This window comes from Hyla sarda, chromosome 8 (genome assembly GCF_029499605.1).
Source record: "Hyla sarda isolate aHylSar1 chromosome 8, aHylSar1.hap1, whole genome shotgun sequence".
NCBI classification, from domain to species: Eukaryota; Metazoa; Chordata; class Amphibia; order Anura; family Hylidae; genus Hyla; species Hyla sarda.
This window is the reverse complement of record NC_079196.1, coordinates 33,338,218-33,350,696: the sequence shown is the minus strand read 5'-3', so window position 1 is coordinate 33,350,696 and position 12,479 is coordinate 33,338,218. Positions and strand designations below refer to the sequence as shown.

The 12,479-nt window shown below is 40.8% G+C and overlaps 1 protein-coding gene across 1 annotated transcript in view; it reads left to right on the top strand.

Annotated features, from left to right (window-relative positions):
* NEB (nebulin) overlaps nucleotides 1-12,479 on the top strand; it is a 219,258-nt gene that overhangs the window by 186,230 nt on the left and 20,549 nt on the right. Inside the window, exons 123-126 of the mRNA XM_056536625.1 lie at nucleotides 4,045-4,149; nucleotides 6,513-6,617; nucleotides 9,971-10,081; nucleotides 10,457-10,567. Of these exons, the coding sequence (XP_056392600.1) occupies nucleotides 4,045-4,149; nucleotides 6,513-6,617; nucleotides 9,971-10,081; nucleotides 10,457-10,567 (432 nt within the window). The remainder of the gene's footprint in view (nucleotides 1-4,044; nucleotides 4,150-6,512; nucleotides 6,618-9,970; nucleotides 10,082-10,456; nucleotides 10,568-12,479) is intronic.

Here is a 12,479-nt window from a genome sequence, read left to right as displayed (position 1 = left end):
TCTGAACTCTTTGATCGCCTCCAAGGTGCCCACATCTTTACCAAACTGGACTTAAGAGGTGCTTATAATCTCATCCGCATCAGAGAGGGGGATGAATGGAAAACGGCATTTAACACTAGAGATGGACACTTTGAGTATCTGGTCATGCCCTTTGGCCTGTGCAACGCCCCTGCCGTCTTCCAAGACTTTGTTAATGAAATTTTTCGTGATCTCTTATACTCCTGTGTTGTTGTATATCTGGACGATATCCTGATTTTTTCTGCCAATCTAGAAGAACACCGCCAGCATGTTCGTATGGTTCTTCAGAGACTTCGTGACAATCAACTTTATGCCAAGATAGAGAAATGTCTGTTTGAATGCCAATCTCTTCCTTTCCTAGGATACTTGGTCTCTGGCCAGGGACTACAAATGGATCCAGACAAACTCTCTGCCGTCTTAGATTGGCCACGCCCCTCCGGACTCCGTGCTATCCAACGTTTTTTGGGGTTCGCCAATTATTACAGGCAATTTATTCCACATTTTTCTACCGTTGTGGCCCCTATCGTGGCTTTAACCAAAAAAAATGCCAATCCCAAGTCTTGGCCTCCTCAAGCGGAAGACGCCTTTAAACGGCTCAAGTCTGCCTTTTCTTCGGCTCCCGTGCTCTCCAGACCTGACCCATCTAAACCCTTCCTATTGGAGGTTGATGCCTCCTCTGTAGGAGCTGGAGCGGTCCTTCTACAAAAAAATTCTTCCGGGCATGCTGTTACTTGTGGTTTTTTTTCTAGGACCTTCTCTCCGGCGGAGAGGAACTACTCCATCGGGGATCGAGAGCTTCTAGCCATTAAATTAGCACTTGAGGAATGGAGGCATCTGCTGGAGGGATCAAGATTTCCAGTTATTATTTACACCGATCACAAGAACCTCTCCTATCTCCAGTCTGCCCAACGGCTGAATCCTCGCCAGGCCAGGTGGTCTCTGTTCTTTGCCCGATTTAATTTTGAAATTCACTTTCGGCCTGCCGATAAGAACATTAGGGCCGATGCTCTCTCTCGTTCCTCGGATGCCTCGGAAGTTGAACTCTCTCCGCAACACATCATTCCTCCTGACTGCCTGATTTCCACTTCTCCAGCCTCCATCAGGCAAACTCCTCCAGGAAAGACCTTCGTCTCTCCACGCCAACGCCTCGGAATCCTCAAATGGGGTCACTCCTCCCATCTCGCAGGTCATGCAGGCATCAAGAAATCTGTGCAACTCATCTCTCGCTTCTATTGGTGGCCGACTCTGGAGACGGATGTCGTGGACTTTGTGCGAGCCTGCACTGTCTGTGCCCGGGATAAGACTCCTCGCCAGAAGCCCGCTGGTTTTCTTCATCCTCTGCCTGTCCCCGAACAGCCTTGGTCTCTGATTGGTATGGATTTTATTACAGACCTACCCCCATCCCGTGGCAACACTGTTGTTTGGGTGGTCGTTGATCGATTCTCCAAGATGGCACATTTCATCCCTCTTCCTGGTCTTCCTTCAGCGCCTCAGTTGGCTAAACAATTTTTTGTACACATTTTTCGTCTTCACGGGTTGCCCACACAGATAGTCTCGGATAGAGGCGTCCAATTCGTGTCAAAATTCTGGAGGGCTCTCTGTAAACAACTCAAGATTAAATTAAACTTTTCTTCTGCATATCATCCTCAATCCAATGGACAAGTAGAAAGAATTAACCAGGTCTTGGGTGATTATTTACGACATTTTGTTTCCTCCCGCCAGGATGATTGGGCAGATCTTCTACCATGGGCCGAATTCTCGTATAACTTTAGAGTCTCTGAATCTTCCTCCAAATCCCCATTTTTCGTGGTGTACGGCCGTCACCCTCTTCCCCCCCTCCCTACTCCCTTGCCCTCTGGTTTGCCCGCTGTAGATGAAGTGACTCGTGATCTTTCCACCATATGGAAAGAGACCCAAGATTCTCTTTTACAGGCTTCATCTCGCATGAAAAAGTTTGCCGATCAGAAAAGAAGAGCTCCCCCCATTTTTGCTCCCGGAGACAAGGTATGGCTCTCCGCTAAATATGTCCGCTTTCGTGTCCCCAGTTACAAACTGGGTCCACGCTATCTTGGTCCTTTCAAAGTCTTGTGCCAAATTAATCCTGTCTCTTACAAACTTCTTCTTCCTCCTTCTCTCCGTATTCCTAATGCCTTTCATGTCTCTCTTCTTAAACCACTCATCATCAACCGTTTCTCTCCCAAATTAGTTTCTCCCACTCCTGTCTCCGGTTCTTCTGACGTCTTCTCAGTGAAAGAGATACTGGCCTCCAAGACGGTCAGAGGAAAAAGGTTCTTTTTGGTGGATTGGGAGGGCTGTGGACCTGAAGAGAGATCCTGAGAACCTGAGGACAACATCCTAGACAAAAGTCTGCTCCTCAGGTTCTCAGGCTCTAAGAAGAGGGGGAGACCCAAGGGGGGGGGGTACTGTTACGCCGAGCGCTCTGGGTCCCCGCTCCTCCCCGGAGCGCTCGCTTCTCTCTCGCTACCGCAGCGCTCCGGGCAGCTCCACTGACCCGGTGCGCTGCGATACCGTCTCCAGCCGGGATGCGATTCGCGATGCGGGTAGCGCCCGCTCGCGATGCGCATCACGGCTCCCGTACCTGACTCGCTCTCCGTCTGTCCTGTCCCGGCGCGCGCGGCCCCGCTCCCTAGGGCGCGCGCGCGCCGGGTCTCTGCGATTTAAAGGGCCACTGCGCCGCTGATTGGCGCAGTGGTTCCAATTAGTGTGTTCACCTGTGCACTCCCTATTTATACCTCACTTCCCCTTCACTCCCTCGCCGGATCTTGTTGCCATTGTGCCAGTGAAAGCGTTTCCTTGTGTGTTCCTAGCCTGTGTTCCAGACCTCCTGCCGTTGCCCCCGACTACGATCCTTGCTGCCTGCCCCGACCTTCTGCTACGTCCGACCTTGCTTCTGTCTACTCCCTTGTACCGCGCCTATCTTCAGCAGTCAGAGAGGTTGAGCCGTTGCTAGTGGATACGACCTGGTCACTACCGCCGCAGCAAGACCATCCCGCTTTGCGGCGGGCTCTGGTGAAAACCAGTAGTGACTTAGAACCGATCCACTAGCACGGTCCACGCCAATCCCTCTCTGGCACAGAGGATCCACTACCTGCCAGCCGGCATCGTGACAGTGGTTAGAGCTCTGGTTTCTGATACAGAGTTCCAAATCCCCTGCACAGACATACTGTAGATTTAAAACATAATCTAGTGGTGGATGAAGGGAAAAATAATTGTAATTTATGTCCATGCAGGAGATTTAAAGTTTTGTATTAGAGAAGTTCCTACTGCTTTTAAGATATATAAAGAAATTTACAGGTATTCGAGAGTGGACATACATAAAGTGACAAAAAAAGAAGTATACCAGCTAATTCAAACAGCCCTTAACTCATTCCTTTCTTATATTCATCCAGATAGACTAACCATGCCGAATAATATTTCATATAACAACTTTTGTAGACAATAATATAGTCATTAATAATTGCTCAATATACAAAAATATATACCGTACATATATATAACCTATTTACTTTTCTATTAATTCAGTAATTTAGTCATAGTCTGCCCATTTTTCCTAACCTTAATTTTGGTTTGATTTCTTCTTCATAGAAAAATTATGTTTAATACTAATTACCGTATATATTAGTCAACATTTATATACAATGTAAAATTATAATAAAGTATAAAAATAAATTATTAATATTTAATTTTATATATGTTTTTAGTAGGATTCAACCTGTCTTGTATACCTAACAACTTATCTATAATTTAAGCACTAGTGTACCTTTACTTTATATTATTTAACTCATAAATATTTAGATACATTCTATTTGGAGTATATATTATCATAACTATATTAAGCGCTGCAGAATACGTTAATGCAGTAATTCATAGCCTGTTATTAAATTATATTATTTTAGTTTAATCTGAACCTTTCCCTAAAGTCATATTTTGTAAAATAACCTTGGATCCAGTAGCAGACAGATATGTTAGGATATGATTGAGGCAGTTTTTGACACTTTCCTTCAGTACCGGTACAAGAAGGAATATCGGAAGAGTAAGGGTCACAACCAAATGATGCCCGATTCACTTGATCAAGTACATGTCAAGGAGGCAACAGAACTGCAGAGTATCGTAAGTTTTATATACCAGTGCATATTACTGTAAATTCTATATAAGCTTATGATATATTGTGTGACCTACTTTGGACCCATTAACATTCTGGTGTCGAATTCTCCCTAAGACCACTGTCACATGGCAGAATACTAGTAGGGGTACCAACTCATCAAGCCTATCCTTCTTTTTTGACCCTTCTCTATTTCTATTCTGAAAAATAATGATGCAAACTACTGCCATGTGAAAGGGGCCTTAGGTGTAATGCTTTCATATGAATTTGTCCCAAAAACAAACCCTATGTGCCCCCTGTATGGAATCAGTACTCCATGGGGGTACACTATGGGCGTACAGGCATTGTATTTAGAACTTGTTCAAGAAAACTCTATAATATGGTTATGTGCATGAGGCCTAAAGTATTCCTTGTATTGGTTATCTGAATAAACTACAATAAAGGGGGTAACCTATCTCATTAAGTTATTCCCTATGGACAGGTAGGGGGTGACAAGCAGATCATGGGGTCCAACCACTAGGACCTTTACTGATCCCGAGAATGGGGATATCATTGTCCCTGGAATGAATGGTGCAGACTGCGCCTGCGCAACCATCTCTTCGTTGATTGTTTATAGTGCTGATTTCAGAAATGGTTGCTACATAGGGAATAAAAGGGGTGTCGGCTGCAAAGTCAAGGTCCGCACTATTCATTCTGGGGGACAACTATGTCCCTGTTCTGGGTCCCAGCAGTTGGACCTCCACTGATCTGCTTGCTTCCCCCATCCTGTGGATAAGGGATAACTTAATGAGATAGGAAAAGTCCTTTAAAGGGGTACTACGCCCCTAGACATCTTATTCCTTATCGAAAGGATAGGGGTTAAGATGTCAGATCGCGGGAGTCCCGTCGCTGGGGACCCCCGGGATCTCGGCTGCAGCACTCACCTGTTGCGGCTTCCGGCAGCGCTGGAGGCTCTCATCCTAACGCCTCACGACCACGGTGATGGGAGACCGTGACATCACGACTCTGCCCCCTTGTGATGTCACGCCCCGCCCCCTCAATGCAAGTCTATGGGAGGGGGCGTGACAGCCGTCACGCCCCCTCCCATAGACTTGCATTGAGGGGCGGGGCCTGACGTCACACGGGGGCAGAGTCGTGACGTCACGATCTCACGGCACCGTGGGCGGGAGCCGAATCCTCCAGCATTTCCAGAAGCCGCAACAGGTGAGTGCTGCAGCCAAGATCCAGGGGGTCCCCAGCGGCGGGACCCCCGCAATCTGACATCTTATCCCCTATCCTTTGGATAGGGGATAGGATGTCTAGGGGCAGAGTACCCCTTTAAGGGTCAGTTTACACGTGTGTATTTTCTGCTGTAGATTTGCTTTAGCAGATTTTGCTGCCCATTGACTTCATTGGGTAGCAAAATCTGCTACAGCAAATCTGCAGCAGAGAATACCCTCGTCTGAACTGACCCTAAGGTGGAGCAACATGGAGCGGCCAGCCGTATTTGGCAGGAACCACACTCATGTTCCCTCCTTCAACTGCTTACCCAAAAAATTGTGAAGAAGTTAACAGTCTAGTTAAAAGCCACTGGACGTGGGCATGGTTTTGGCAGCACAAAAATATATGCTGTGAAAAAAAAAACTGTTTTGTCTTTTTATTATTTCCTAAATTTACATTATTAACAATAAAAGATAGCTTTATTGCCTCAAACGTTAATCTTTTAAATTTGTGGTGCACAAAGAAAAGTCTTTTTGTAAAATGCATAAACACTATTTTCTCAAACAGCTAAGTCGCTTATCTATAACAGGATTTATTTATTTTAAGACATTTACATTTCTTTTTATATTACTGTTTTGTTGGTTGGGAAGAAAAGTAGAACATAGAATTTTGTAAAAAAAAAAAATTATTAACTTTTTTTTCTGCAAAGATAAAATCTGTCGGGTCATCATAAATGAAGCTCCTGTAAAATAACTATTATCTGCTGCCCAGTGTGTCTCAGAATAAAAAGTCTCCTACAGGTTTTGCTTCGTTCCTGAAAATTATTTTTTTTTTTTTTCTTTAAGTAATTGAAAACAGCGAGATTGTAAATGATTTACTTAAATAGCCCGGAGTGTAAACTGTATTTACTTGAGAAAAAAAATGTTAGTTAATAGAAAACTGGACATTATTTTCTTTAGTCATGAATCCAGCAATATTCATCATAAACAAATTAAAAGCTGGCTACTGAAATATAGTAATTAAATGTTATAATCATGAAAAGATGCGCATCCAGGTTTTATTTAGTAGAACAATTTTTTTTTCATTTAAAAAAAAAAATTTCTATATTAGTACTTTGCAACAATTGTCTTCCTCCAGCTTATTATTATCTTTTATTCTTTACTCTTACTAGGTCAAATATAAGGAGAAGTATGAAAAGGAAAGAGGTAAAGCTATGCTGGACTTTGAGACCCCAACCTATGTCACCGCCAAAGAGGCACAACACATGCAAAGTGATGTAAGTGTTATAAGTACATTTCATAGAGACTACTCTACTCTACCATGTTCAATGTATTAAAAAAATACATCTGTCCACCATTGGTTATATATACAGTAATTCACTCAAAGGGTATTATTGAAAGTAATTTTTAAATCAAATCAATCAAGTAATTCATTTACACCCCTGAAAATGTGTGACATGACCTTTATTTAATGATATCCTCTTTACCTGGTTTATGGCGGGTCCCCACCATATTCCCTCTTACCCAACTTATGACATACCGGTTTGTCATGGGTTTGGAATAGGTTAAAGTCGTTACGTTACTCTTATTTAACAGGGTTATCCCAAATTCAGCTAAATGATAGGTAGAGGTGAATGAATCGGATCAGTAGAAATGAATGAAGCAGCAGCACACATATACGGCCAGAGCTCCATTTATTCTCTCTGAGGCTTCCAAATATAGCCAAGAGTTGAGCTCAGCAATGTTTGGAAGCCCCATTGAGATTAAATGGAGTACTGGCCAAGCATATGCGCTACCACTACATACATTTGGGGGACAATTGACCTTCATTCTTGGGGTTGATGAGGGTCCCAGCGGATGGACATTTTGATCAATGGGGGATATCAAAAGGGTTTTTTCCCAGGTTTTTTTTTTTTTTTATCATTTTGGGTTTTAAATGTTATCACAATATAATTTTCATTTAAGCTTTTGATGGGAAATGTTATTGCAGTTAAACTTTGTTTACAAATTTGATTTTATTTCTGAATGTTGTTTCTCAATATTTTTGTCTATTACTTTAATGGATGTGTGTTTTTTTGGTAAAAGATTATAATGTATTTTGTTCACTATTGTATTTATTTTTCCTCAAATATATTCCTATATATTTGTAACACCATTATGTTAGAGACACAGTTGGATCCATGTTTGTGTATGATGTCACTGTATATGAGATGATATGTTAGTACTTCAAGCCTCGAAGCTTGAAGTTGTTGTTGTTAAATGGAAACCTTATACATTCTGAAGCATGCCTGTATAAGGAATACATCTGTATCGGTCCATTCAGATTTTATTCACTGTAGTTTGTTTTTCCTTCAAACTGAAAAAGAAATTGTGATTTTAATAGTATTTGAATGTTCTGTTCACAATTGAACATTATATTTACAGTACTGGCATTACACCAGTAGTAATACCAGTAGAATACTTGAAGATCTTAGCTATGAAGTCTTTAAAATGGTGGATTTAGCTCTGGACTATAGTCCATCAGGAAAAAAAATCAGGATCTACAATATAAATAAAACAATGTATTTACAAAGTTACTCAAATTTTTATGTAAACTAAATTTATGGGTTTCAAATGTAAAACCACTATACTATTAAAACTACTATAAATATTATATTGTAGACCTAAGTATACAAAGTACCTGCTTTTTCCAGTGAACAATTCATTGGGGTGTTCCCTTCTCATAAAGGGGTGGCATATTGCTAGAATCACTTTGATTGTGGGAGGTCAAACCTCTTTGGATCCCACCAATCCTATGAAGCAAGGGCCCACAGTACTGCTTTAGCATTATAACTCTTAAAGGGGTACTCCTCTCCTAGACATCTTATCCCTTATCGAAAGGATAGGGGATAAGATGCCTGATCGCGGGAGTCCCGCCGCTGGGACCCCCATGATCTCTGTGCAACACCTCCTCTTATAGACTTGCATTGAGTGGGCGTGGCATGACATCTTGAGGGACGTGGCCGTGACGTCACGACTAGTGATGAGCAGCAGGGGCCATATTCGAATTTGCGATATTTCGCTAATATATTGACGATTATTCATCCTATGTTTGCAAAATTTGCATATTCGCTGTGTTTGTTCACTTTTTTTTCCCAATGCGAAAATTCGAATATTCGTCATTACGAATATATAGCACTATATTCAAAATATTCGTGAAATTGCGAATTGCCGATATTCGTGATAAAAATTTGCTTTAGGAATATTCGTGCTCAACACTAGTCACCTCCCCCTCTGCCTGCTCCAAGTGTTCGGAACAAAATGTTACGAACGCTGGGGCAGCAGAGTACCCCTTTAACTTGTCTTTTCCTGCACAGTGCCACGCAACCACCCTCTGTGCAGGGGAGTTGAAGGACAGCTCTACTCAAGTGAATGGGACTGGCAGCATTTCCATTCACAGTCTTAATGCTGGGCCACCCACGTGCTGAGATGAACTGTAAGCGCTGAGTCAGTACTCCAAGGATCATGGAGGTACCAGTGGTCAGGCCCCCACCGATCATATCCAAGAAATAGGCCATCACTTTATAAAATAGGAATACCCCTTTAAGGCTCTTTTCACAGTGCATTAAAAGGGGTACTCCGGTGAAAAACTTTTTTTTTTTTTAAATCAACTGGTGCCAGAAAGTTAAACATATTTGCAACTTACTTCTATTAAAAAATCTTAATCCTTCCTGTACTTATTGGCTGCTGAATACTACAGAGGAAATTCTTTTCTTTTTGAAACACAGAGCTGTCTGCTGACATCATGAGCACAGTGCTCTCTGCTGACATCTCTGTCCATTTTAGGAACTGTCCAGAGCAGCATATGTTTGCTATGGGGATTTCATTTTACTCTGGACAGTTCCTAAAATGGACAGAGATGTCAGCAGAGAGCACTGTGCTCATGATGTCAGCAGAGAGCTCTGTGTTCCAAACGGAAAAGAATTTCCTCTGTAGTATTCAGCAGCTAATAAGTATAGGAAGGATTAAGATTTTTTAATAGAAGTAATTTACAAATCTGTTTAACTTTCTGGCACCAGTTGATTTAAAAAAAAAAAAAAAAAAAAAAAAAAAAGTTTTTCACTGTAGTACCCCTTTAACATTTAGTGGCATCTTGTCCACCATAGTCTTCCATGTTAAAAAAAAAAAAGACATATACCAGGCAGAATGTTTTTTTTTGTTTGTTTGTTTTTTTACTGCATCCCTCTGTATGGAATATTGTAGTCTTCTACACACTTCCATATTATAAAAAGACAATCCTGACATTTATTATCAAAATTAGACTCTTGTGGCCTCCATTCAGTGAATGGAGGCCTAGGGACCTTTTGACGTATACTTATGCCACATTGACTTCTACCACAATCAGAATCCCCCACTGTTTAAAAGTGGTACTGCAAGTGAATAAACTAAATATACATTGCAATTTGAAATGAAAATTGAAGAAACATCCCCACCCTCAAGCATAAAAGAATCAATTTAATACATTATTGAACATAATAGATACTCTTAAATACTGATTTCCATTTAACAAACTTAAAAACTATAGTTACAATTATAGAAAGTAAGCATTAGTGTCTACTGTGTGTCATATTTTTCTTCCTGCCTTCATCAGAAAGAATATAAGAAAGACTTGGAAGAACACATTAAGGGCAGAAACCTTACTGGTTTGGAGGTTACGCCATCATTGTTACATGTCAGACATGCTACAAAAATAGCGAGCGAGGTAGCATCTGCTCAATCTTCTACAATTCGAATAATTCCACTAATAACCTCTCCATCCCATTTCTTTATGTTCTTGTCTTTGTTTATGTTTCACTACGTGTTGTATGTCTCATTTATGTAGTCATTGTATTTGTGCTATCACTTAGATGGCGAAATCATTCTAAACATCGCTTCCAAATACTTAATCTTGGCACTTAATCTTGGCCATTTTCATATCATTTGCTTATTATCAGTATTTTGTATGCCATTGTTTGTTACTGTTATTGCTGAGTAATCTGCTGTTTGTTTGTTTATTTGTTTGTGTTTTTTTTTTTATTTCTGTGATTTTTTTTTTGTGGCTAAATATATTTTTTTTTATCATTGCCTAATTCTTTAGAGAGAATACAGGAAGGACTTGGATGATACTATCAGAGGACGAGGCCTCACTGCATTAGAAGAGACCCCTGAGCTTCTAAGAGCCAAGAATGCAACTCAAATATTAAATGAGGTATGAGCGTTGTGACTTGTACCCGGTTTGGTAATCCGTCTCATTTACATTAGGTCATATAAATTTAGAAAGGAACAAAAAAAAAACATCTTTGAACCGGAAACCAAACATCTTTTACTCAGGAAAGTTCTTTATTCTGTGAAACCGTGCAATATCGTGACAAAAGGACCTTGGAGAGGCGCTGCTGATTCCAAGTAGGATGTAACAAACCAAAATCAGAGATGCAGAAGTACAAAACACTGGAAGGTTTATTTGGATAAAACAAATAAAAGGAGATTACGCATTTCAGGGGAGCCACTCCCTTCTTCAGATCAGTATACAGACAGTGGGTACAGTCAGGCTTTAAATAGGTGCAAAAAAGGCGCCAACACCCATGTGGGAGGGGCCAAAGCAAACACTCATCACGTAATACACAGTTAAAACAGTAAAAATTCAACACCAGTAATAAAAATGCAATAAGTTATAATAAGAAGTAAATGGATGCAAGAATAATATAACAATATTCAGTAGGGTTACAGTGGAAAGCAGAGTAAAACATTCAGCCAGTGGTGGCAACATCCGGGCTGCTGTGGAACACATCCGGATGGCAGATAGGAACAAATCTTGACGTCAGGAGTGGCGAACAGCCATGTGCTGATGTGCTTGTGAGACCTCTATTCAGCGCAGCGAAATGTAATCACGGACGCGTCACTAGGGAGCGGCCGTAACGTGACTACAGACGTCCAACAATCAGGAGGGAGACCCGGGCAGGAGAGAGAGCGAAGCTGTCAGTGATGTCAGTGCTGACTGTGAGCGCCGACATCAGCAGTTGTGGACTGTACAATGTGTCAGTAGTTAGTGGCAACTATGTCATAAAGAATAGTGCTGTGAGCAATTCGGCAACTATGTATGTACGGCACGGTATATATTGTGTGGGGAAATGTGCCAGCACATACCGCTGGAAACAATAGTGTATGTACCGGGGGGAAAGGTGCATGGGACGGAAAGATAAAAAGAATAAATAAGAGGCAATAAGAATGCTGGTAATGGGAAGGACAAAGTAATATGTTACCGTGCTACTATAGATGATATGAAAGGCAACATAATGCTTATGAAAATAAAGCAATCATGGGTGGTATGGTAGACATAGTAGCATGGTAGTATACACTCCATAAAGATATGGTAGTATACTCTCAGTAAGGGATGGCACAAACGTAACCAATATAAATGGCATAAGAGAGGGATATTCAAATTATATATATGTGGTCACAAAGACGACCAACATATATATATATATATATATATATATATATATATATATAAAACTGGTATATAGAGGGAGAGTATACTACCAATACTACCAATATGGCCAATATGAAATAAGATGAATATGGCTGTGTCGGTGAAATGACTGTTTATCAGACAATCATTTGTTAAGTAGTTGTTCAACCTACTTCTGGCTTCTCCCTCATGGTCCATAATGGATTTTTTATGTGACCACAACATCTGATGTTCTTCAAGAACAAAAATCATACATTGATGCTGTGGGACAAAAGAAAGGGTTCTAAATATAGGAAAAATATGTATCTAATACCCAGGGTACACTACCTCAGTTACATATATATATAGCCTTCAGAATAAAATACCTGCTAATATGAACTCCCAATAATCATATCAAAAACGGAAATTTTTTTTGTCATTTACTCAGAAATAGCAAAAAATATATTATGTTTATTAGTACATTATAAAACACAAAAAGAGATTTCCACAAAAGTGGGGGAAGAAAAAAGAAAGTGTCACACTAAGCCCTGGTATAGTACCTCATGAACATAAACGCTAATACTGCTTCCATTCCGTGCAATACATGCTACAAAAAACGAATCAAAGTGCTTACAGCTTGCAGCTTCCATCATAAAACATTATAAGAAAACAT